Source organism: Callospermophilus lateralis, chromosome 8 (genome assembly GCF_048772815.1).
Source record: "Callospermophilus lateralis isolate mCalLat2 chromosome 8, mCalLat2.hap1, whole genome shotgun sequence".
NCBI classification, from domain to species: Eukaryota; Metazoa; Chordata; class Mammalia; order Rodentia; family Sciuridae; genus Callospermophilus; species Callospermophilus lateralis.
The window spans coordinates 114,097,256-114,123,807 of record NC_135312.1 but is presented as its reverse complement, the minus strand read 5'-3'; the positions used below and the strand labels follow the sequence as shown (position 1 = coordinate 114,123,807).

General features: G+C 37.5%; 1 protein-coding gene across 1 annotated transcript in view; it reads right to left on the bottom strand.

Annotated features, from left to right (window-relative positions):
* Positions 1–11,195, bottom strand: part of Gatb (glutamyl-tRNA amidotransferase subunit B) — a 79,845-nt gene extending 68,650 nt beyond the window's left edge. The window contains exons 1-2 of the mRNA XM_076865276.2: positions 11,008–11,195; positions 8,923–9,073 (exon numbers count right to left, since the gene is read on the bottom strand). Of these exons, the coding sequence (XP_076721391.2) occupies positions 8,923–9,073; positions 11,008–11,162 (306 nt within the window). The 5' untranslated portion in view covers positions 11,163–11,195. The remainder of the gene's footprint in view (positions 1–8,922; positions 9,074–11,007) is intronic.
* Positions 11,196–26,552: the final 15,357 nt, after the last annotated feature.

Genomic DNA, 26,552 nt, shown 5'->3' with positions numbered 1-26,552 from the left:
CAGTACCTAATTAAAAACAAACAATAACAGCCCCACTTCTTACCCCTTCTCCAAAAACAAACAAACAAACAAACAAAAAACCCAAAAAACTTAGGGTCTAAAATGGAGTAAGGAGAGGGTTCTCCTTTCAATGGCTAAAAATGTCTCTGAAACATACACTCATGTGTTGTTACTTTTTCTTGCTTTACCAATTTAGAATGTGACTTCCAATTATAGTAGATAAAAATTTAGTTATTTTATTTCCTAATATTTAACAGTTTTTTTTTAAATTTGTTTTTGGTGGTGCTGGGCATCAAACCCAGCACCTCATGCATGCTAGGCAAGCACTCTACCACGAGCCACATCCCTAGCCCAACAGTTTATGCTAAGTACCTGGTGCTTCTATAATTACTACCTCATTATGTTTCTCTGCTGAGCTGTTAAGTGTATTATGATTAATTTTCTTTCCTGAATGTTTTGTTTCTCCTGGAGGTGATATGTCTTTTATTTTTCTTCCATTTGCTTCATTTTTTATGTAGCTACAGTTTATCTTCTCGGAGAGTGCAGATTACAAGTAAAATCTCTTCTCCATGATGTAGGCTCCCTATTTACCTCTCTTATTGTTTCTCTTGCTGAGAAAAAACTTTTTAGTTTAAGTAAGTCCCATTTGTTGATTCTTGTTATTAACTCTTGTGCTATGGGTGTCCTATTAAGGAATTTGGAGCCTGACCCCACAATATGTAGATCGGAGCCAACCTTTTCATCTATCAGACGCATAGTCTCTGATTTGATATCAAGGTCCTTGATCCATTTTGAGTTAACTTTTGTGCATGGTGAGAGGAGGGGATTCAGTTTCATTTTGTTGCATATGGATTTCCAGTTTTCCCAGCACCATTTGTTGAAGATGCTATCCTTCCTCCATTGCATGCTTTTAGCCCCTTTATCGAATATAAGATAGTTGTAATTTTGTGGATTGGTTTCTGTGTCCTCTATTCTATACCATTGGTCCACCCGCCTGTTTTGGTACCAGTACCATGCTGTTTTTGTTACTATTGCTTTGTAGTACAGTTTGAAATCTGGTATCGCTACACCTCCTGATTCACACTTCCTGAGAGCCCTAATATCCAGAGTATACAAAGAACTCAAAAAATTAAACAATAGGAAAAAAAATAACCCAATCAACAAATGGGCCAAAGACCTGAACAGATACTTCTCAGAGGAGGACATACAATCAATCAACAAGTACATGAAAAAATGCTCACCATCTCTAGCAGTCAGAGAAATGCAAATCAAAACCACCCTAAGATACCATCTCACTCCAGTAAGATTGGCAGCCATTATGAAGTCAAACAATAACAAGTGCTGGCGAGGATGTGGGGAAAAGGGTACTCTTGTACATTGCTGGTGGGACTGCAAATTGGTGAGGCCAATATGGAAAGCAGTATGGAGATTCCTGGGAAAGCTGGGAATGGAACCACCATTTGACCCAGCTATTGCCCTTCTCGGACTATTCCCTGAAGACCTCAAAAGAGCGTACTACAGGGATACTGCCACATCGATGTTCATAGCAGCACAATTCACAATAGCTAGACTGTGGAACCAACCCTGATGCCCCTCAATAGATGAATGGATAAAAAAAAATGTGGCATTTATACACAATGGAGTACTATGCAGCACTAATGACAAAATCATGGAATTTGCAGGGAAATGGATGGCTTTAGAGCAGATTATGCTAAGTGAAGCTAGCCAATCCCTAAAAAATAAATGCCAAATGTCTTCTTTGATATAATGAGAGCAACTAAGAACAGAGCAGGGAGGAAGAGCAGGAAGAAAAGATTATCATTAAACAGAGTCATGAAGTGGGAGGGAAAGGGAGAGAAAAGGGAAATTGCCTGGAAATGGAAGGAGACCCTCATTATTATACAAAATTACATATAAGAGATTGTGAGGGGAATGGGAAAAAAATAAGGAGAGAAATTAATTACAGTACATGGGGTAGAGAGAGAAGATGGGAAGGGAGGGGAGGGGGGATAGTAGAGGATAGGAAAGGTAGCAGAATACAACAGTTACTATTATGGTATTATGTAAAAATGTGGATGTGTAACCGATGTGATTCTGCAATCTTTGTAATGTTTTGAATAACCAATAAAAAAAAATCTCTTCTCCAAATAAACATCAGACACCCACTATTCCACCTCTCCATTTTTTCTGAGTCCTTTATTCTGCAGCTGTCCCTTCTTCTCTCCCAATACACAACAGGTTTGCTGCTGCAAACCTGTAACCTGGAATGTCTCTATGACTCCAGTTGGTTCCTGGAGAGTGGAACGTGAATTTTTTGAGAGGCTGTCTGCTTGAAAATGTCACTCTACTATCATACTTGATCAACAGTATGGGGTTCGGAATTCTAGGTTAGATGATTCCCCCCTCCACCACTAAATTTTTAAGACCCTATTCCATAATGTCTCTCTGATCCCAGTCCTTTGCAATGTGACCTGACTTTATTTTCTTCTCTGTAAGCTTCAGGATCCTATCTTTATCCCCAATGTTCAAAAATTTCATGATGTGCTCGCACGTGAGACTATTTTTACTCCTTGTGCTGGGGAGCTGGCAGGCCCTTTCAATTTGGAGATTCATGTCCTTCAATTCTGGGAAATTAATCTGTGTTATTTGCTTGATAGTTTCCTCACAGCTGTTTCCTCCCTTTCTGGAACTCCTATTAATCAGATATTGAACTTCCTGGATTGAGTCTCTAATTTTCTCATTTTTTCTTCCATTGTCCAGGTCATTGTACATGTTTTACTTTCGGGAAGGTTTTCTTGACTTTATCTAATAATTCTTCTGAGGATTCTTTGTGGGGAAACAGGAAGAGACACCATAATATTAATTTCAAAAAGCTCATTTTTATTCTGTTTTAAAAAGTAGTACTAGTTCTTATCTCATGGATACAGTTACCTTCTCTTATTTCTCTCAGAATATTAAAGTTTTTAATATTTTAATTATTATTTTTACTTCACACATCATCTATTGCCTCCTCTTAGTGTTCTTTTTTTATTGTGGACTCTGTCCCTCATATTGGACAATTTCTTCAAATGTCTGGTGCTTCTGGCTATCAACTTATATTTGAAAGTGAAGTACTAAAATGCTGATCAAAAGTTCTATGTATGGGCTGGGGATGTGGCTCAAGCGGTAGTGCACTCGCCTGGCATGCACAGGGTGCTGGGTTTGATCCTCAGCACCACATAAAAATAAAAAATAAAGATGTTGTGTCCACTGAAAACTAAAAAATGAATATAAAAAAACTAACAACTCTCTCTCCTTTAAAAAAAAAAAAGTTCTATGTATATCATTAGGACTTGTTGACTGGTAACCTTCACTCTAAGACAAGGCAGCTCAGGGACCCCCAAATGCCACTACATGAGATCCTTTCCTTTAGGACATATGAAATCTCCAAAGATGTTTTTTCAGATTCTTACCTAGGGAAGGAAGGGAAGAGAAAAGATGAACATCCCAGGTCACGTAATCTTCTTAATAAACACAGGGGTGTGATGGTGCATATGTATCATCCCAGAAGCTTGGGGGCTGAGGCAGGAGGAGTGTGAGTTCAAAGCCAACCTCAGCAACTTGGCAAGGCCCTAAACAACTCAGTGAGACCCTATCTCTAAATAAAATACCAAAAAAGGTACAGAATATGTGGCTCAGTGGTTAAGCTCCTCTGGGTTCAATTTGTGGTACAAAAAAAAAAAAAAAAAATAGGAGGAGGAGGAGAAGAAAAAAAAGGCAGGGGAGAGGACTAGGCAGGCCCTGGAATTTGCAGGGCTCACTCTCCGATACCAGTTTCTTTTGCTGTCCCTGTGACAGGTGGAACATGTTTCAGTTCCCAGAGTAAGTCACATCCTGGTTTCTTCTGGCCCTTGTACATTCCATTCACTTTTTACTTGGGCAATCTCACAAACTCTTTCTATCTTTGGCTGCACTCTACCACCCTCTGTGCTCTTCAAGCACACTATTTTTCCATTACTGAGACTTTTATAAACAGATACAACTGCCTGCTTACTTATCCACGCCCCACGAGGGCAAGACCCACTTCTGTCTGCTGCCTCCTTCAAAGCTCTGTTACTAGAACTAGAACAATGGCCAGCACTCGGTAAGTTTACAATAAATGTCAGGTACATGAAGGAATGAAGACACCAACAGAGAGGAAGAATAAATGTCAACAGAAAGATGTATGATGTAATCTCATTTTTTATGAAATCAAGAGACATACTCTGGGGCTGGGATCGTGGCTCATTGGTAGAGTGCTTGCCTCACATGTGTGAGGCACTGGGTTCAATTCTCAGCACCACATACACATAAATGAATAAAATAAAGGTCCATCAACAACAACAACAACAAAAAGATAGAGGCACTCAATAAACACCAACTGACTGAACTTGAGTTTTCTTAAAGGACTACTATTCTTCTAGCCACTTTGGCCTTCTATAATCATAGACATCTCTTTCAAAGGCCGGCAGTGCAAAAAGAAACCACACACCGACCAAATATGATCTATAGAAAAAGACTACACTCTAACCTAAATTCTTTTGGCTGCATTTTTCTGTCTTCTCTTTAGTGTATCTGGAAACCAACTGGTCACTACTTTTTGTACAAAACCAAAATTCTATATGATGATGAATTTAAAAAAAAAATCCTACAAACCTTCTCTTTTGCAAATGAAGTACTATTAACTCAGAAACAATTTTATCCAATATACTATTTTTCACTACACATTTAATTTTCTATATCTGAGATAATGGGAGAGCCAAGTTAATTTTGTGGGCTAGGTCACTGAACTAAAGAAATCCATGTTGAGTAACCAGCTGTCATGTGTAGTGTTTATTTCTGCTGTCATGTGCAACATAACAAAGAGTCTTTGAAAGATGAAAGTCACCAAAATCATTATGCAATATACTGATTAAGATTTACTGTGCACCTTCCATGCAGAGTGACTAAATTTTTTAATTTAATTTTATTTTTTTGGTATGGGGGATTGAACTCAGGGGCACTCAACCACTGAGCCATATCCCCAGCCCTATTTTGTATTTTATTTAGAGACAGGATCTCACTGAGTTGCTTAGCGCCTGGCCATTGTTGAGGCTGGCTTTAAACTTGAGCTCCTCTTGCCTCAGGCTCCCTAGCCACTGGGATTACAGGTGTGCACTACCTACTGCACCCAGTGACTGAATGTTTTAAAGGCATTGATTCATTTAATTCTCATAAAAACCCAATTGTGTCAAATATATTATCCTCATTTCACAAGTGAGAAACTGAGGCAAAAGAAGATTAAGTAACCTACAGGCAAATTTTACTTATCATAATGAGATTTTTACTGTTAGCATTTTCCTGCCACTAAAAATTCTTCATAAACATGATATTATTTCACTGTGCAGACAAATGATAATTCACTCAACCATTCCCACACCACTGGGAAATTTTGGTTGCTTCCAATTTTACACTATTATAAATCGCCTTGCTATAGACAACTTTGCAAAGAAGTCTTTGCCCACATTTTGTTTTATTAATTTCCTGGGGTGGATCCTTAAAAGAATGAGTGGGTCAATAAATATTTATTGGATGAATGAAGTAGACAAACTCCATCATTTTGTCCTATGAGTTTCTCCTCTTTTATGCTTACAAAGTTTCTCCCCATCCCAAGGACAAATGAATATTTATTTTAATTTCACATATAATTTATAAATAAATATTTGAATTTTGTTTTGATGTATGAGATGAGCTATAAACATTTTTCTCTAAATACCTAATTAGACCAGGCATGGTGGCACAAACCTGTAATCCCAGTGGGTTAGGAGGCTGAGGCAGGAGGATGGCAAGTTCAAAGCCAGCCTCAGCAACTTAGTGAGGCCCTAAGCAACTTAGCAAGACCCTGTCTCAAAATAAAAAAAGGGCTGGAGATGTGGCGCAGTGGATAAGCACCCTGGATTCAATCCCTCGTATTCCCCCCAAAATAAATAAATACCTAACCCATTTGTCCAAAACCATCAACTGAATAAACATCTTCTTTCCAATGACTTTTTCCCTTCTTTGATATACATGTGTATATAACACATACACACAGACATTTCTCCCCTGAACATCCATTTCTAAGCATATCCTACCCCCGCCACCCACTTGTTGATTTATTCTTTTGTCAGGAGGCAGTGAAGCTCTGGGAAGCAAAAATAATGGGCTTGGACTGGGGTTGTGGCTCAGTGGTAGAGTGCTTGCCTAGCACAAGTGAGGCACTGGGTTTGATCCTCAGCACCACATAAAAATAAATAAATAGATGTATTTTAAAACTAATGAGTTCAATATTTTAAGTGCTGAATTTAAGCTGATGGTGAATCATTTTGATGGAAGTATACTGTAGGACATTAGAAATACAGATCTGTTACCCAGAAGAGAAGGGAATGAAAGATTCTTCAAGAGGACTTGAGAAAGCGAGAGCCCAGGAACAGCACACAGGAAGCCAACATGTCAGGGCTGGGTGGAGGAACACAGCCACATGAAGGAGCAGTCAGCAAGTCACTTCAGGAGAGAAAGGCACAGTGCAGACTCGAGCAGAGGGTTTCAAGCATCATCATGAATTTCACATACTTTTTGGCTTAACTGATCTAAACAATAACATAATGATCTATTCTAATCCTGAGAAACATACTCTCAACTTCTGAGTTTGTTAAAAGCAGTTACCAGATATAGAGTCAGGATATCAGCACATCGTTATATCATAGGGTTTAAAGAAGGACACCTGTCTAAATGTTCTAGCACATTTTAAATCTATTTATAGGCAAATCTTGGGGTTTTGAAATGTTTTCAGTGACAATGTCTTATTCTAGGAGTTCTGATATAATTTTACTCATGTACTAAAATAGGTATTTTAAAGACAGAAACATTCTTGAAAAAGATGCAGATCAGCTCTGTTAAGAGAATCACCACTTTGGGCCACTCAAATGAGTGCTGTTGGCTCTGAAGAAGAATAAATCCTAGCTCTTGAAAAACTGTAGCTTCTGCCTACAATTTAATTAATGTAAACCTAATTTCAATGGTCAGTGTCTCCAACACCTTCGCTATTTAACTAATCACTATTTAACTAATCACTGGTCAAGCCCCTTCTTTTTTATGACAAGATATATTTCAACACATGTTGGCCTGATGGTTATTCCTAATTGTCCTTAATTAAATTTCACTACATTTAGGCACAACAGAAGCTTAAACATTTTAGAATGTTTTCTGTTTACACAAAATGTGCCTATCTGCAAATGGATCTATTTCTAAATGTGAACTGTAAGAAGTACCCTGCTGCATATCAGACTCCCAGCTGGAAAAATCTAGAAGGAACTCAGAGCTTGTGTCTCATCTTGCTTTTTTCTGCTGGGGAGGAGGGGGGGTTACTGGGGATTTCATCCAGGGGTGCTTTATCACTGAGTCACATCTTCATCTTTATTTTGAGACAGGATATCAATAATCTGCTTAGGGCCTTGCTAAGTTTCTGAACCTGGCCTTGAACTTGCAATCCCCTGTCTCAGCCTCCAAGTCACTGAGATTACAGGTGTGCACCACCAAGCCTGGCTTGGTGTTATATAAACTGCCTTCCATTTAACTTGTCTAAATAGATATTTACCTATTTAGATTTTTTTAATCTAGATTTGTTTTATTTTTCCGCCCTACCCCCCAAACACACACACAAAATGCTCGTATTACTGAAAAACTATCTTTTCTCAAACAAACCAAGTTCTCTGTACACAGCTGGACTTTAAGCCAGAGAGAGACAGAGAGACAAAAAAAGAGAGAGTACCACATCTATTTTCCTTTAAGGAAACCCAAAAGCAAGTCAAAGCTAGCCCTGGATAAGGCTGCAGGAATGAAAGTCCTCCATGACAAAAAACCCAAGTATGACAAGTCTGAGATGGAGATGCTGTCCTAAGACAATGAAAGCCCTTGGTAAGGCAGGCACATGGGAGGCACTGCCAAGAACTTTCCAGTCTGGGCAGTGACTTCGAGAAAAACAGACTTTTACCCCTGCAAGCCTGCCAATGCAGTTCAGCCAGCATTCCCTGGTATTTAAATGTTTGAGAGTATGAAATTCACTCATGATGACCCTTACCGGCCCCATCTCTGTCAGTCCTGGCCAGAATATAAGCTCAGACGTTTACACTGTTCCTTCTAACCTTTTCTTCAAAATTCAGCCAATTATATGAAAACATATGCTAAAAACCTTGCTGATAGTATGCTGGGCTTAGTCATTCCTTGGGTTAAGGTAAAAACGAGTAGCAAAATCAGTAATTAACCCACTGCATGTTGTGGTTGATTCTTTTCTCCATTATTGATCTCTTCTTAATTTTCAATAACCACAATCATTATTGATCTTACACAGTGATATCATATGATATATGTGCTTCCTTTGACTAGGTTCCTCCCCTCCTCCATTTAACTGCCTAACTGCTGTTGGGCTTTTCAAAGAGCTAAGACACCGCCTCTTTCAGGAACCCCTCCTTAACAAATATACAATTTCTAACTGTAGTTTTTCCTGGATTCCAAAACTATCCTCTATATGTTACCTTCACAAGAGTACTCTATTTGTTTCTAAGACATGTCACCCCCACTAGTCTTTGGGTTTCTCAAAGGCAGAGAGCTTTGCTCATCTTTTTGAGCCAGCTCACAGGACAATGTCTGGTATTTAGTAGACATTCTAAAATGTTTGTGAAACAAGTGAATTTGCATATGAAAGTTCACTTAGAAACAGAATTATAGACATGGGTCTTTAGAAAACATTTAGCCCATTTCCCTTTATCCATAATCCCCTAAACAACTATTTCCTGAGTTGTATCAATATATTAAAAACAAAGAAATCTTTATCTATGTTCAGTTTAAACACTTTCTAATGAAAATAGAATTAGATAAAAACCTTACCGGCAAAGTTCCAGGCAGAGATGCATCAAAAAAAGAAACCAAAGAATTTGGAGGTGCTGCAAAACACACTTGAGATCCAGAGAAGAGCTTAGAGTTGGAGGAAATCTGGGCATGAATTTCCAATCCTACAACAGCTGCCCATTTGTGTTCACTGATGAGAAAGAGATCATGGTTAAGAAGTAGTTACATCTGTCAGCACGAATACATTTCTATAAGCCTAAACCCCAAATGTGAATTTCCTTTCTAACTTATTAAAATTTTATATCCTTACATTTTAAAATGTATAAATTTCATTGGTGACTAAATCAAAAGCAATTCATATTGAACACCTGAAATGAGATGGGCAAAATAAATTTGTTTGCAATGTGGAATTAGGAGATTCACTGCATAAACGGGAAGGCTACAAAGAACAAAATAATCTGGCATCTTAATATAATTTAGAAATGGTACCAGGTGACAACTGCCGGGCAGCAATGTCTAAATTAACGGAGCCTATCAGTGAACCACTGAGTAAATGGAAGAAAGCTGGTCTTTCAAATATTATCTAGAATTAACACAAATGGAAGGATTTGACTACAAAAAAAAAGTTAAAAAAGGAAATTCTCAGTCATATTTTAAATTGATTTTATCACAATGGCTTACAGGTACAACAACCAGTGTCACAGATATAACAGATCACCACTAAATGATACTCCTGAAAAATTTCACAAAAGAAAACTAAGCATCAGATGTGGCACTTTGGGAGGAGAGTGTACTGGGGATTAAAGCCAGGGGACACTTCACCCTTGAGCTACATCCCCAGCCCTTTTTATTTTGAGACAGGGTCTTGCTAAATTGCTGAGGCTGGCCTAACTTGTGCAATCCTCCTGTCTCAGTTTCCCAAGTCAATGGGATTACAGGCAAGGGCCACAATGGCTCCCAAATCACTCCAAATTTCTGAGATTTAATCTCAGGTTGCTTTGTTTGTTTATGCTTGACTGCTATCAAATTTAAGAAGAGAAGTGCTAAAATAATCTCTCTTATCTAGCCATCCCTATTCTGTTGGGTTGGTACACAGCTCTCTCCAGGTAATTATAAGTGTGCTTATCCATATCAAATTTATGTACGTTCCTATCCTGCTCTTTTCCCCAAGACATCTTCTATATTATTTAGAATTTTGTTCACATGTATTGGGTTTTGTTTCAATCATTTCAATACAAGAAGTTCCTTCTTTTTAAAGTTTGGAAACATCTTGTGAAAGGAATTAAACTAAGAATTCATCAGGAACTCTAACTTCTCTTAAGCATCATTCAAAGCATTTTTGTAATTTCATTATGCGAGACAAAAATATACTTTCCATTTACAGGGAGTCAATCTAATTTACGAAAAGAATAGAAATCAAATGTTTTTGGACATTTTCCCTCTGTTTCTCTAACTCGAAAACAAAAATAATGCTAATGTCAAAGAAAAAACCCAAAATATTAGAAACGTACCTTATGTTTCTGTATTTAAAAAGAAACTATTTAAATCTTATGTGGCAAAGCTTAAACAGCTGCTCAGGAAATATCTACCAAAATAAGCAAAATTCTTACATAACAAAAAGGGGACGCTCTTAGTTAGCTACGTCCTCCTAAGTCTAGACACAAGTGTTTAACATAAAACACCTCCACAGATCGCTGATGTTTTCTGATTACGTATTTTTGACTAATGACATTAAACCACCAATACCCCAGATAGCTTGTAAGATAAAAACTCCCTTTCCACATTCAGAACATTGTTAGTCCATAGTAGCGCTAAAGATATGTCAGCTAAATGATTCCCCTTCTAGTGTGGCCAACCTCACAGCTAACGAATTTGCTCTTCTGTCTGTGCAACCTTCGGCTCAAAACACTTGCTACATCACACCAACTTTCCCAAATACGCCTACATTAAGACAGTATATGAGGGCCAGACTCACAGAGGGCTCATTTTGTGTTCTCAGGCCCTAGGGCTCCACCCTCCCGCCCCTCGAAACCTCTAAAACTGGGTTGTAGTGGCCATCATCTCCCTGGCGCCTCAGTTCCACTTTACACTTAGGCGGGCAGTAACAGTATGAAAATGGTATACCCTTTCCTCGGCTTCTGAGCCACTGTACTCAGTTCCCTTGTCGGATTGGGCGTGGACCCAATCGAAGCCCCTCTTCTGTGGCGAATACCGCCGCCAACCCCCGCTAAAACCCAACGTGTGCCAGGACAGCCCCAGCGCAGCACGGGCGCCGCCATGGCACCGCCAGAGTCCGAGTCAGGTGACTCAGCGTCCTCTGCCGCAGAGCTCCCTGGGAAGCGTAGTTCTGAAAAATACTGAGACTCTATAGGCTTGGTCCGGAAGACTACTATTCCCGGCGATCATTGCGACTCGAAGCTGCCGGAACTCTGGCGGGGAGGGGAAGGAAAGAGAAATAGAGGAGAGGGTGAGAGGGTGTCAGGGTCGGGAGGTGTGACTCCTCCTAGCGGGGAATTGAAGAGGTTTGCGCTGTGCGCTTGTGTGTGAGAGTGAGCGTGAGAGCTTGGTGCCAGAGAGCCAAAGCTGGGAAACCTGGCCTTGGTTTCATAGCCCGTTAACCTTGTGGGCCCAGCCAATGACCTTGACATCAGGGAAACTTCCTGAACTCCAAACCCACTTATCTGACTTATCTGTCGGCTCTCCCATTTCGCATACAGATTTGTGCATTAAAAGAACGGATACGTATTTGCATGCACAGTTCTTAAACATAATGGTATAGCAAAGAGCAAGACAAGTTTGGGCTCTTAACATTGTTTACATTCTAGGGATAGGAACATACAAAAAAGAAGGTGCTGTATTTAAGCAGAAGGTGGTTGGAGACAGATTGAACCTTGATGTGCATTTTAACTTTTTCTCATTTTTTTTGTTCTTGGCCAGCATCTGAAACAATTTCTTTATATTCTCAGAAGGCTGAATAGCAGATACCATCATCCCGGCCGAATTCTTTCACTTTTCGGCTTTAATCCCTTGTATTTGAACACAGTATCCATTCTCTTAGTTTATCATCCAATTTTAATTGTTCACATAGAGTTTATAATTATTTGATGTTTATCTTGTTTTCCACAAATCCTTTTATTCACCATGGTGCTTCCAGAGTCCAAAGTAGGCCTCTCAAAAGTATTTGTTGAATGAAGTAGTGTGGAAAATGCTTTTGACAAAGGACAGAGTGGATGCTCTTTGGAGGAGTAGTTTAGGAGAGAAGATAAATTAAGATGGTGATGGAAGCAAAGACCAACTGATCTATTTGAAATAGAAGGTAACATTAAGGGACGGTTTAGATATGACAGTGGAAAACTAGCTGGGTTAGAGTAACCCCTGCATTTCTAGCTTGCATAACTGAATGGCTAATGTAGTTAACTGCTGAGATAAGGAAGCTAGAAAAGGAACAGGTTTGCAGTGAAAACATAGGAGTTTGGTTGCCTTGGAGACATCCAAGAGAAGTTAAGTAGGCATCATTGATGCCTAGCTGTGAGTATAGAGCATAAGAAAAAGCTGCATGTTGTGCAAAGTGGTAAGTTTTCCATTATTAATCAATAACCTGTTGATTAGACAACTGCAATTTATGATCTATTTCCATTAATACTTTTGTACAATTATGGCATTATGGTATGTAGAAGTAGGAAATTTTAATTACTCTCTTTAAAATGGTCATAATTTACTTTTTCTGTTTTTTATACTTTTTCATTCACTATTAGCTGATCTAAATTGCTACACCAGAAGTATTTTCAAATGACTAAACTACCTCTAGTTATTGCCCTTTATATCAGGTTCAGATCTATACTTTAGATGTTTTTTTATTAGTGTCTCTCCCTCTCCTCTGAGTTTCCATATTTTCCACCTTTACTGTGGATGAGTTTGTTTTCTCTTTTGTCTTAACTCCTCAGGTTTTTCTGACCCAGAAAAATTAGGGATCAGGAGTACAGCATGAAAGGAGGAGAAAGGGATCCTGCACCTCTAGTCAAAGGGAGTATGAGGTTTTTGCCTTCTTACCACTACCCTTACCACTAATCCGCATACTTAGAAGATAGTTTACTCCTTTACATGGAGTAGTGTTGGGGGTGTTTCGAAAACTACCATAAAGGATAGAGCACACCTAAAGACAATCCTAGCTTTTATGGGAAGAAGGCAGTGTAATGGAAATTCATCTCATGAAGCAGTATTGCAGTAGTGACAGGCTGTCCCTTCAAAGGCCCCCCCCACCCCACCACTAGAGGGAGAGAAAATCCTGTGCATGTAAACATAGTCAATTCCTTTCACAAATGGAACCTTCCAGTCTGGTGCATGTTTTATCCAACCATGGCCCTTTCAAAGTCCTACAAGAGCTAATGGTGGAAATAGGAACTTGTCACCCATCTTTCTGACTCTCTGTTCTCCCAAGATTTTGTGTTACTTCCAAAAATGCCTGATGGTTTCTCTGTGCTTGATGTGGTATCTAGGAGTTGACTGTTTTTCAAATGCCTTGCCCCTCAGCTAGTCTGGTTCTCCCCTCAAATCTCCTTCCATGGGGCCGTTCTTGCCCTTCTCCTGCATGCCAAATCTGATATCTGTCAGAACTCTTACTGACAGACAGCTCTCTGAGAGAGCTATTTTGGTCCTACCGACAAGGTGGCTGTCATCTGGAAGACAGAGATTTTCATTTTCAAGGAGCTCAGGAGGTAGCAGGACAGAATTTCTAGAAGAAAAGAAAAAAAAAATGTTTTCCAGGAAGGGTTTCTCTGCTCTTGTTTTATCCACATAATTGACATAGCACAAATAGATTTAGAACAAATTTTTTAAAAGATGTAGCCACAGCAGAATTTTGAGTTGTTATTTATAAATGGCAATAGTTTGGAAGCATGTATAAAATAACATACTTGATTTTGTTTAATATTCTTCAGAGAGTCTTTGAATGTCAGAGTTGGAATGGACTGGCCCACCTCTCTATTTGACTCATAATCTCCAGCTATCTATATCTTAGATTCTCCAAATCTAAGTTGTGTTTAATTGTAATCATCCCTTTCTCATCCTTTCTCTACTTCTCAATAGGGTAAATAATATGAAGATATCATTGCATTCCAGGATTTTTAAGTTCTTCATTAGTGTGCACACAATGTAAAGGAAATACACATATTAGTAGTTCTAAGTTTATGCTTTTTAAAATGAAGCAAATAATTTTCATGGGAAAATTACAATTTCAGATGAAATTAAGAAAATAGTTCCCACTGTCATGGCAATGTATCTCAAAATATATTTGTATGTATTTTTAAGAGTCTTAAAATTGTGTGAATTAATTTATTCTTCAGTTAACTACCTGTGTCCTGTGGAACTGAAGGCAACAATTTAAAAACTTTTAGCAGAAGAATGAATAAAGGTTCTTGGCGATCTAACAGAGCTGAGTGTGGATGGTTATCTTTGTATTTCTCAATTCAATGGTGAATTTGGTTTCTCTGTTATTTGTTAGTTTCTATCTGTTCTTTGGCTATAGAAAGCAGTCTACTGTTGAAATTCCATGCCATGTGGTAGGAAAGGATGATAGTTAGGCCAGTATAAATTCTCTCTAAAAATAAAACAACAATTCACTTAAAATGATGGACATATGACAAAAATTGACAGGATCATTTTCATGTAGGAAGAAACTAAAGTAGGTCCTGTATTTGAAAAAGCATTCTGAAAACACCAAGTTACTTCTTAGAATTACCCACATTTTAAGTTCCAGTTAAGTATCATTGGGGGGAAAAGAAAGACTGGGAATACATGCCTGCCGAGCAATTGGGAGAACAGGATTCATTTCCTTTTATTTTTCCATTAAAGTCTTGATTCTGATAAAATACGGATGTGGAGGGAACAATTGCTTTCTCTAGAAGATTGCTTGGAGGCAAAGAAATCTATAACTCTTTCTTCCTTTCCAATGCAAGGAAATAGAACACCCTGTCCAATGCTTTGGTAGAGATGAAGTGCCATCCGGGAAAGATGATTCCAGTACATTGCTGCTCTCAGGCCTGTCTGGTGAACTATAATCTCTCTCTGGTCTTCCTTCTTCTAACTGCTCTCAGGGGGTGGTTTGCTGTTTTCCCGGCAGTTGTCTGTTCTAACAATCTGACTCATCCCTGGGAGCAAACAGGAGTTATGTATAAGAAAAAGCTCCACCTGCACACATCCCCTTGACTCACCATTTCCTTGCAGGAAAATACTTTTGAGTTGCAAGTAATGGGTGGTAAAACACATGACACTGTTTTTAGAGGCTGCATGTGATCAAATCCCTGCTGTGTTAAGATGCTCTCCCTTTTGTGTTTTTTGAATCAAGTATTTGGCTTTCAAAGTTAGAGAGTTTGCGAGTGCATGTACACACACACACACACACACACACACACACACACACCTGTGTGCTTTTAAGCATTATTTAAACTCAGGACCATGCATAAATACTAATCAGTAGTTTTTAGATTTAAAAACAGATGAAGTTTTTGTATATCAGACAGTTCTCCTGATTTTAAGTGTAAAGAGTTGAGTAACAGTATGACTTTAAAGAACTATCCCACTAGGACACATGGACTTTGATGAGACCTTTCTCCCTATGAATGAACTCCTACTTGATAACAGAGGGGACTATACCAGAGTTCATCAGGATGGTACAAAAGAGAGCAGAAAACCTTATCTTACAACCCTGCCAGGTAATCAGTGTCTATCAGTGTCTGTCTAGGCTGCCCTTGAACCAAGAATAAATGAACTGCACAAAGCAAGAAAGGCTGAAATCTTGTCAGTGGTGGAGCCTTTGGGGTCACCACAGTTTAATGTATAACTATCGAGAGGAAATGTAGTGCTCCATGAAGAGGCGCCAGATTGAATTACAATCAAGCAGCAATCAAATGATACAACTACTGAGATAAATGCAAAGACAGAGAGAGGGGAAGGGAGAAAAATTCCAGCAGTTCATGAATACTAATTAGGAAAGAAAAGACCAGCACAGACATTATTCATGTCTCTTTGGAATCTGACTATATTCTAATTCAAAAGTAAGATTGGATGATGGCCCAACAGTGATTTCAAGTTGGTGTTGATGGCGTACTTTGATCAGCTTTGCTCTAAGAAAGGTAGTTTTAACTCCTCTCACATATCATAAAAATTAAAAAGAAATAGTGTTAAGAATAGGACTGGATACTGTGTTTTTCAAGAGACAAAAGAAAGTAAGCCTATATAAAAGACTTCCAGTAAACAAGGGCCCACCTAGTCTAATATTCTATTTGTGTTCATTCTCTAAAGCTGTTGTCTTTATTATGACTGCTGTAGTATGTTGGTATGGCATCTTTGGGAAACATTTTTCAGTGATTCAGAGGCTTTGAGTTTGAAAAATTTACATAACTTTTAAATAAATTCATTGTATTCTACTTACCAATGGAACTCACACGATCTCAAGAAATGTCTCACAATTTATGAGAGTCACTTTGACATTTTACAGTCTTTCAGATTAAAATCCTTAGCAGATGTCAAAATGAAGAATCTTGAATTTAGGAAGAAAATATTTATCTTGCTTAGTTCTGTAGGCTGACTACCATTTTAGGAGTTGAAGGTCCTTGGGAACCACAAGAGGATCTGATTGCTTAGAACAATCACCAGTATAGTAATTGTGGTTACTCAATAGTACTTCACTTCCTCAAGGAAGACCATGGATATTTTGTTTTTGGTCTATATTCCTTTTAAATTCTTTCTAGAAACTTCTGCTAGGCTTAGCCTTTTGCTCTTGTGTTCTCTTTATCCAACAGAGATATAAGATGTCACTTGCTTCAAAGTGATAATATCCCTTCGCATTGTGTCTATTGTGCAGTAGATCAAATGAACTGTGTCTCTGACTGTGTAAGTTAATAGATGTTGTCCACAGAATTGAAAAATAAAATGCAGTGTATGTTTTTGTTGGATTTCTATGGCATCATTGAATCAAATGTTTTATTTACTCTTTCTTCTTTCAAAAATATTGTGATTTATTTCCAATTGTCAAAAACCAGCAGGCTTAGAAGTTGTAATTTTCACTCTGTCTGAAATATAATGTGGCAAGACAGGCCAAATTACAGAAAATCAATTAGTTTTTGTTACAAGAGTCATGTATCTGAGGTCTTGTTCTGTCTCTGATTACTGTAGCTTATGTCTGCTCTACTCCAAAGGAATTCTTAGGAGAAAACCACCTGGAGATATTTTTTTTTTAGAGAAAAAACCTGAGTGGGCCTCGACACTTAATCCTTGTCAATTATGATAGAGGCAGAAATAGATTTCTTCCTTGAGTAATTTGCTTTCTTCCTGTTGTTTCAAACCACATACTCTTGAAAGGGCAGTTAACAGTTACTTGCAGAGGCCTAAAATTCCCAAATACTACAATTTCTAAATCATATTATCTGTGTCTTTTTATGTAAGATAAAGACCATAATTCTTGCTAAGTATATGGTTGCATGTAAGTCTGATCTACATCTAGGGATAATTCTCCTCTGTTATCCTTTGATTTAAAAATCAACTAATAAGGGGCTGGGGTTGTAACTTAGTGGTAGAGCACTTGCCTGGCATGTGTGAGGCACTGGGTTCGATTCTTAGCACCACATATAAAATAAATAAATAAAGGTTTATCAACAACCTAAAAATATATATACATATATATATTTAATTATATATATATAATTAAATATATATATATATATGTATATATGTATATATATATATATATATATATATATATCAACTAATAAGTCCAGTAGGACAAATATATTTAGGTCCAGTTTTCATTAATCATAATGTTACTGTTTCATAGATCTGCATTGGAATGTGCCTTTCTGGTAAAATAAACATTGCCACAAATTTCCTTGCTTTTCTCTTCTTGAGCTTTTAAAAGAAAGACTTTATTATCAATATTTCATCTTATTAAGTAATTTCTTATACCTTGGGAGACTCAAGGGATCTAAAACAGCAACAACAACAATATATATAGATGTAAGTATTACACTGATTTCAGAATATTACTGATTCCATTTCCCCCATAATCCAGAAAATCTTAAATTAACATTAACTCAAACTTAAAACATGGATGTAGCAGAATTGTTTTAAAGAGTTGTTAAGCAACACAAAACTTGTAGTCAGCCAAGTTAGAACTCCTATGTTATTTAGGGCCTATAATTAATTTTTTAAAAATCAAAACACTTTTTAAAAATAGTCTCATGTGTTGAATTCCAGCATGGTGCTGCTTTTTGTAGAGGAATTTCTGTAAAATGCAAGTTTATTTATAGATTGCAAGTGACTCAAAGATGTTACAATATAAAAGAAAATGACACTCTAGAGTCTTTGTTCGGGCTGTTTAGGGCTGTCTTGGAATGTTCAGTTCACTCCAAGGAATTGCTTTTAATCTTCTGAAGCAAAAGGAATTTCATAAATTGGAATTGTTGGCCAGATGGAATTTCCTGATTAATTTTTTAGTGTTTTGTATTAAACATAATAATGAAAAGGGGAGTTCTGAGAGTAAACCCAATTAACATTTCATAAAATTTATTGCTCTAAATATGGCTTACCCTTTATTTTACAATTTCCACTCACTGCCTTCCTGGACAAATGATTGTACCTTGAGAAACTGAACACAGTCAACTTGTCTCTCTCCTCCCTCCCATTCCTTCCTTTTCTTTTTTGCTCAACTTCTTTCTATTTATACTCTGTTTGGGTTTTCATGAGGCTACAGTACCACTCTGGGGCTCACCTTTTTTGTTCTATTCTTTATGGGTCTTAGTAGAAAGAATTTTTTTATCAGTTTGTAGTAGTAAGTCCTGGTGCTAGAATGGTGTCACTTGTGTTGGACACGAGATTCCTAATTCCATGTGTAATCATAGACTAGAGTATGGTTTACAAAGCTAGTCTTTGTGATATTGCAAATACAGATAAACATTCTTCCTGTATTTCTTGTAATAGTTATACCCCTTTCCTTTGGCAGTTGGAAGTTCCTATTCAACCTTGAGATGAATATACTCATTGGATTTGTTGGGATTGAAGAATCACACCTTTAAAAAGAAAATCTGTCATACTAGATTGAGATTGTTTGAAGACAAGAGTCATGCCTTTCTTGTTTTGGTGCCCTTTGAGTTCTCAGAAATATGATAACTGTACTGGCCACCATTTACTCATTGCTCCTGGGGATGATTTCCTTGTCCTTACTCATGCAATCCACATAGCTAGGTTAGGGGCTGCAGAATTACTATTCCATGCCAGGACTGGCTGGCTACATAATTTGTGGGGTCCACTGCAAAATTAAAATACAGGATCCTCTATTAAAAAAATTATTAAGAACTTGTAAATGGCAACATCAGAGCATTAAGCCAAACATAGAATTCTTCTAAACATAGGTGTCCCTTCCTGTGCAGATGCACAGGTTGTGAGTTTGACTGTGCTTCTGCCTCCTCCTCGTCCATGGTTTATTGGATCCTGAAGGAAGGAACTATCAAATCCAGGTAGTACAAATCAGAACACTTTCCTGGTTTATTTGTTTGTACGAGAATTAAGGAAACGTTTATCCCAATTGGCTAAAACTGGGAACCATCAGCAATCTTGTTTCCAGATGTGAAGAAAGCCATCAATGCACATCCTTTCATTCTATCTCCGACTTGTGCTTGGGTGTTTGGCATATGCCCCAAATATCTTCTATGGTCTTTACAGCCTGCTAATCTTGCTGCTGACCTATACCTTACTGTCCACAACCTTTCAGGCTCTGGATGCTGGAAAAGATGACCCCTTGAGTATTTTCTAGTTCTGTAATTTTCCGAATCTGTAACCAGATTCCTAAGAGTGACTTCATCTGTGTGTGGTTATACATGTGTAGGAATGCAGAATAGTGCTTGATTACTCATTTTTCTCAAACTTCATAGAAAAGCTATTTTTTTAGACCTTGATAGTGTAATGAAATGACCATTGCAATAACAAAGAAACCTTATCCCATTAAGACTGACCATCAACTAGGCAATTTTTAAAGCATTCCAACTATAGGTGATTTTGAGTGCTTCCTTAGGGGAAAAATGCTTGAGGTCTAAGCCACGAATGCCTCATACCCTGGGGAATTTCTGGATCCACATTTTCAGTCTCTTTCTTCTTTTCCCAATAGTACAACTCCTAAGAACTTTCTCAGAGGATTCACAAAACACTGATAAATGAATAAAAATTGGCTCCTGACAGACCTCTTGACTGGCATTCTTCTGGGAGCTCATTTTAGAAGGCAAGTTTAGGGCAGAGCACAGTCAATTTTCACAGAGTAGGATCTGGGCTTTGGTGTTTTCTGAGTTTTGTTCCCTCTGACCATATTATACTTTTCAAGGGGGAAAACTGATCAAGGTAAAATGAAGGCCTTAGATGAAGTTTAAATTTAACATGTGATGACTTCCCAACTCCTGCCCGAAACTTATCGGAGACTTAACTGGATTGATCATGTTATCTCAAGTATTTCACTGTTACTATTCTTCCTATTATTTTGAAACAACATCTTGCTATCTTTCTGTGTTTCCCAAGTTGAGCTTAAATTTATGAACTCAAAAGATCCTCCCACCTCTAGCCTCTGGTCCATGGTAAAGCCTCAATCAGTGGTTGTCAACCAAACCAAAAAAAGAGATCTTCCCACTTTGAGTATTTTAAAATAAAAATGTGTTTATATCAAAATCTGTTTCAATGAGAAATGAATAATTCCTCAAATATATCTGAAGTTTAAGGTCATAGATATAGAAGAGCTTGTTCCTAGAATCCTATTAAGCAAGTTATCATTCCTAAGAGGGAGGTTTTTTTTTTTTTTTTAATGTCACCTCTCTGTCAATTTATAGATGAAGATGCTGAACCACTGCATGGTGACAACTCATATTTTTCACTGTGTGTATCCAGAATCTTCCAGACCTTTTTTCCCTCTAATCCTGGCTGGGTTAATACCCAGAGCCCTGTGTCTGTGCACTGCCTCAGAGTTGAGAAATTGATATGTGTCATAATGATGACTTGCTCTTACATTAATATTTTTTATTCCTTCAATTGAATATACTCTGGCCTTTTATCTCCTAAGTAAAAACAGGAAAAAGCAAAGGTAAGTAAGAGCCATAGGACTAGAGGTAAAAGCAAACCTACAAAGACAGACACTGAAGGAGGGCTCATCTGCAAATGTCCAGAAGCCTCTGTCCATATGTCTTTCTGAAACCTTTGCCAAGATAGTCAGAAGTTCAAAATTATTTCTTCATGGCCGTTATGCAGTGTCACATTTTACAGAGCCAAAGGAATAAATTCCAGACATGCAGAACACACATCTCTTCAGCCTCTCTCAGGCAGGCTGTCAACTCTGCCACATTGATGCACAAATAAAAAAGGACAGACAGAGCCTTAAAACTTTTTCTGCTAGTCTGTTCCTTACTGTCCGCCTTCCTAAAGGAATGGAGTGAAAAACCTACACCCAGGCCCTTGTCCTCCACATTGCCTTCCCCATACAGGTACTTCCAGGCTAGGGAGAAACACACACGCACACACATACACATGCACGCACACACACACATGCACGCACACACACACACACACACAGGAAATAGAAGAAAGAGATTTCATTAAGTAAAGGAGAAAGAAGTTACATATTGAAGAACCAGTTAGTCAAGGACTTACCACAAAAATTTGACTTCTACTACCTGTCCCTTAAGTGGTCAAAAAATCATGCTCCAATGCTACTCTTTCTCCTCAACATTACTCTTTCTCTTCCTCCCTGATGGTTTGTCCTCCACAGTTGAATGCTTCTGAGTGTTTTCCCTCTTAGAAACAGTATGATTTCTGTCAAACCACAGTTTAAACTTTTCAGAAAAGCTCTCAAGCTTTCATTTCTGTAACCAAGATCAACAATCTGTCACGTACAGTGGCATTTTCAACTGACTGCTAGAAATCTCCACCTGAATGCCCTGCTAGCACCTTGAAATTAACATGTCCACAATCTCAGCATCTTCCCTCCTGAACATAATATTCCTTTCATGGACTTCTTTTTCTGTTGATGATAAACCACTCTCAGTCATTCCAGTTACAAATATTGAAATTGTGTCTGATTCTTGCCTCTCCTGTACTGTCATATGGTTTAAGTGATCACCCAGTTTTTAGCAAAGATGACTAAGTAGAGGTGACACTTCCAAAGATCCATATGCAGTTGTGTAGGAGAGGATACTATGTGCAGTTTTGGACACATTGGATTTGAGATATCAGTGAGGCATCTAAAAACTGTTAATATAAATTCGGGAGCCGTCAGAAGTGTCAATTAATACCATGAGAGTGATGGTGTAGGATAGGACAGGGTATAAATGATTACATTTATTTTTTAAAAAAATTTTAGTTGTAGATGAACACAATATTTTAATTTTTATTTATTAATTTTTATGTGATGCTGAGGATTGAACCCAGTGCCTCATGTGTGTGAGTCAAGCACTCTACCACTGAGCTACAACCCCAGCCCAAATGATTACATTTTTTAAGCATATATATTTATTTTTTCCTAAGACAAGACACAAGGTTTCTGGTCAAAGGCATAGTTATTATAATGAAGTAGGTTCCCCATGTTCCATTTCCTGTTTCAGGGTGATGTGTGAAAGCTAGCTGTCACCCTAAATGTATAAGTGATTCTTGAATTATGAATGGGAACTCCAAAATTAGGGATCTGGATTCTAGTCACAAAGATTTGCTCATGTTTTCTTCTAGACATTCTCTAGTTTTAGGTTTTCAAGTTTGGTCTATGATACATATTGAGTTACTTTTTGTATATGTGTGAGAAATGGATCAAAGTTCTTAAAAAATAGCTGATATTCAATTGTTCTAGCATCATATGAAGAAAAGAGTATCAATTGGATTTCTAAGCACTGGAGACATGTGCACATTTTCTACTTATGTGCCTTTGCCCCACTGTAAAAAATTGGTTGCTCGTGTGTATGTGAATCTATTACTGAACTGTGCTTTGTTCCACTGATTTCTATGTCTGTCTTTATGCCAATATAATGCTATATTAATTATTATAGCTTTATAATAAGCCTTGACATTGGCTAGTGTTAGTTCTCTAAATTGTTATTCTTTTTGAAAGTTGTTTTAGCTATTCTAAGTCCTTTGCATTTCCATATAAATTTTAGAAACAATTTGTCAATTTATAAAATAAAAATAAATTGCTAGGATTTTTATTGAGTTTGCATTGAATCTGTAATTCATGGAGAAGAGTCATCTTAACAATATTAAGTCTTATTTAATAATTTATATAGTTCTTTTTAGTCATTTAATTTCTCTCAGCAAGGTTTTATAGTTTTTAGTGTATGTGTCTTGCACAATTTTGTCAGATTTAATTCTCAGCATGTTATTTTGGGTGCCATTGTAAATGGCATTGTTTTTAATTTATAACTGTACCCAGTATTTAGAAATACAATTGATTTTTTGCATATTGAATTACATTCTGTAGCCTTGCTAAATTAACTTAATAGTTCTATTAGTTTTTTGGTAGGTTACATCAGATTTTCTACATGGACAATCACAGTGTCTGAAAGTAAAATGAGTTTTACTTATTCCTTTTAAATCCAGATGCATTTTTCTTGGCTTTTTGTGCTGAGTAGAACCTCTAGGAAAGGTGAATAGAAGAGGTGATAATGCACATTCTTGCTTTGTTCTTAATCTTAAGGGGAGAGTACGTTTTTGTGTATTTACTCAGGTAGTTCTAGTTCTAGCACTCCTTGTTCCTTTGTATGGATAAATATTTCCATCTGTTATCATTTTCTTTCTGCCTAAAGACTCCCTTTAATGTTGCTTATAGAAATTATCTGTTGCTGCTGAATTACTGCAGCATCTCTATGTTAAAATAGTCTGTTTTACCTTCATTATTAGGTGATTTTCTTTCTTTCTTTTTTCTTTTTTTTTGGACTGGGTGTAGAATTCCAGGTTAACAATTTCCTTCCCTGCACGCTCTCATACTTGATGTTTATATTCTTTTGACCATGTTAATACTATTCAAAGCTGAACCATGCAGCATATTGTAATTTTATACCCTTTAAAATTTTTACATTTTCACTGAATTATTTTTTAATTTGTTTGGCTTTATATGACTCTAATTTATTCCTAAGGTTTTAAGTGTTAATTACCTCTCAGTACAGTCAAACTATCTTTGTCAATTTCATTTTTGTTTTAGAGATATGCTCTGGAACCTTGTGTTTCCTATTGTTCTGAGCTGGAATGGTTGCTCCCTGGTCCTGATGCACAACTGTCCCCCTGAGCAATCCTATCATCATCATCATCATCATCATCATCATCATCATCACCGCCTCCACTATCATTATCATCCTGGGGATTCCCTTCTTTCCTCACATATACTGGATCGCTGTTTTCTTGTTCCCATTCCATATCTTCTTTCTTGGTTTATTCTGTTATTATGGTAAAGCACATTCATTCTCTAGTATCTTCTTAAGAAAGGACAGGCAGTATATATTTTATTTCTTAAAACATCTATATAGGTATTTATATCTGATAATGTTTTAATTCTAACCTCATTCTCTGTGTGCAGGGCAGGCAGAATACCTAGGGGCACTCTACCATTGAGCTACATCCCCAGCCCTTTTTATGTTTTATTTTGAGACAGAGTCTTGCCAAGTTACTGAGAAGGCCTCAAACTTGTAACCCTCCTGTGTTATGGTTTAGCTATGAGGTGTCCCCCAACAGCTCCTGTGTTGATGCAGGAATGTTCAGAGGTAAAATGATTGGATTTGAGGGCTGTAGCCTAATCAGTGCATCCTAATTTGAATGGATTAACCAGGTGGGCAGGCGGAGTGTGGCTGGAGGACATGGGTCACTGGGATGTGCACAGGAGAGTGCATCTTCCCCGTGGCCCTTTCCCCTTTCTGCTTCTCTCTTGCTTTCTGGCTGCCATGAATGGAGCGGTTGGTGTTCCTCCACCACACCCTTCCAGCATGAAATTCTGCCCTCCCTTGGGCCCAGCACAATGGAATTGGCCCACCATAGGTGGTGAGGCAAAATAAACTTTTCCTCCTCTCAGTTGTTCTGGTCAGATATTTTGGTCACAGTGACAAAAAGCTATCTAAAACATTCTGTCTCAGCCTCCCTAGTGGCTGGGGTTACAGACACACACTGCTGTGCCCAGCTCTAACCTCATACTTGATTGATGGTATAGATGGGTTTAAAATTCTAGGTTGGAAATAATTTCTCCTAGACTTTTTCTTTTTCTCCTACACTGTTTAAACCATTATTCCATTCTAACTTTCAGTGCTATGGAGAAATGCTATGCCACTCTGTTTCCTAGACCTTTTATGTCACTTATTATTTTTTAAATGCCTTTAGGATCTTCTTTATTCCTAGTGTTTTGGAGTTTCATAACATTAGGAATAGTGTACGTGGATCTTTTTTCATATATTGAGATGGGTATTCTACTGATGAGTCAATCTGAACATTTATCTTTGAGTTTTGGGGAAAAATATAATCATTTTTCTGGTAATTCCTTCCTGCCTGTTCTTTTTCTGGAGTTTCTCATACTCAGATGTTCAACCTCCCAGTCTTGAACTTCTCTCTCAATGTCTTTTTTATTTCAGGTTTATGCTCTGTTTTATGCATTTTCTGTTATTTTTGCATAGTTTTAAGAAGCAGTAATGGTAAATATATGTGTCTAGTTCTTTGTATTTAACTGGGATCCTCTGATCTCTTTTCAGATATCTTTACTGCAGGTAAGGAGCTATTGTAGAAATCCATATGATCTCTGAGATGAGCAGCACATTTTTTTTCTTGGTCTGACTTTCCCAGCCTTCTAACTTATCTTTAGGATTTTTATACAAAAAAAAAAAAAAAAGAGAGACAAAGTAAGTGAAAGTAGAGCCAATCCAGGTACAAGTTCCTTGGGTACATTATTCACCCTCCTTTATGAGATTTACACATTTCAAGAATGAGGGACAATAATACCCATATTTTATAGTTCACAATTGTTATGAGGAACAAATGAAAATATACAAATGAACATTACTGGAAAGCTATGCAGTGGCATATGAATGTGGAAGATTGATTCTCAGAAAGGAACATAGACACCTCCTAATGAATGCTCAAATAGAACATCTTGTTGCTTTTTTTGACCAAGGTAAACAAAATGAAGCAAGAATCAGGTAAGATAATAGCAAGATCAGTGAGTAGGAGGGTCACAGAGGAAGCAGATAGTCTGTAGAATTTAAACCCTGATTTCAGGACTTATGGCAATCTATGAATGTCCTTGTCTGTGAAATGAGGAAAATAATATCTATCTTGCAGTGTTGCTTTAAGAAACTGACTTATAGAGGTAAAAATAAATGTAAGTCCCTGGCACATAGCTAGCATTCAATAAATGGTAGCAATGATCAGTGGTGAGGTTTTTAGGCTCTAGAGCCCAGTTGTCTGGGTTGTCTCAACCTACCATTTATAAGTCATGTGATTTGAGGGCAGAGTATTTTAATCAAGTATGTTAATCAATGGGAAATTTCTAGGATGGAGCCCTGGTACAAAATCAATACTAAACATATATTAGCTTTATAATTATTATTAGCTACTAAACGAGACAAATGTTTTGACCATACATTGGGTCATCATTTGGAGTGCAAATAAAGTTGCAATTTTATTTT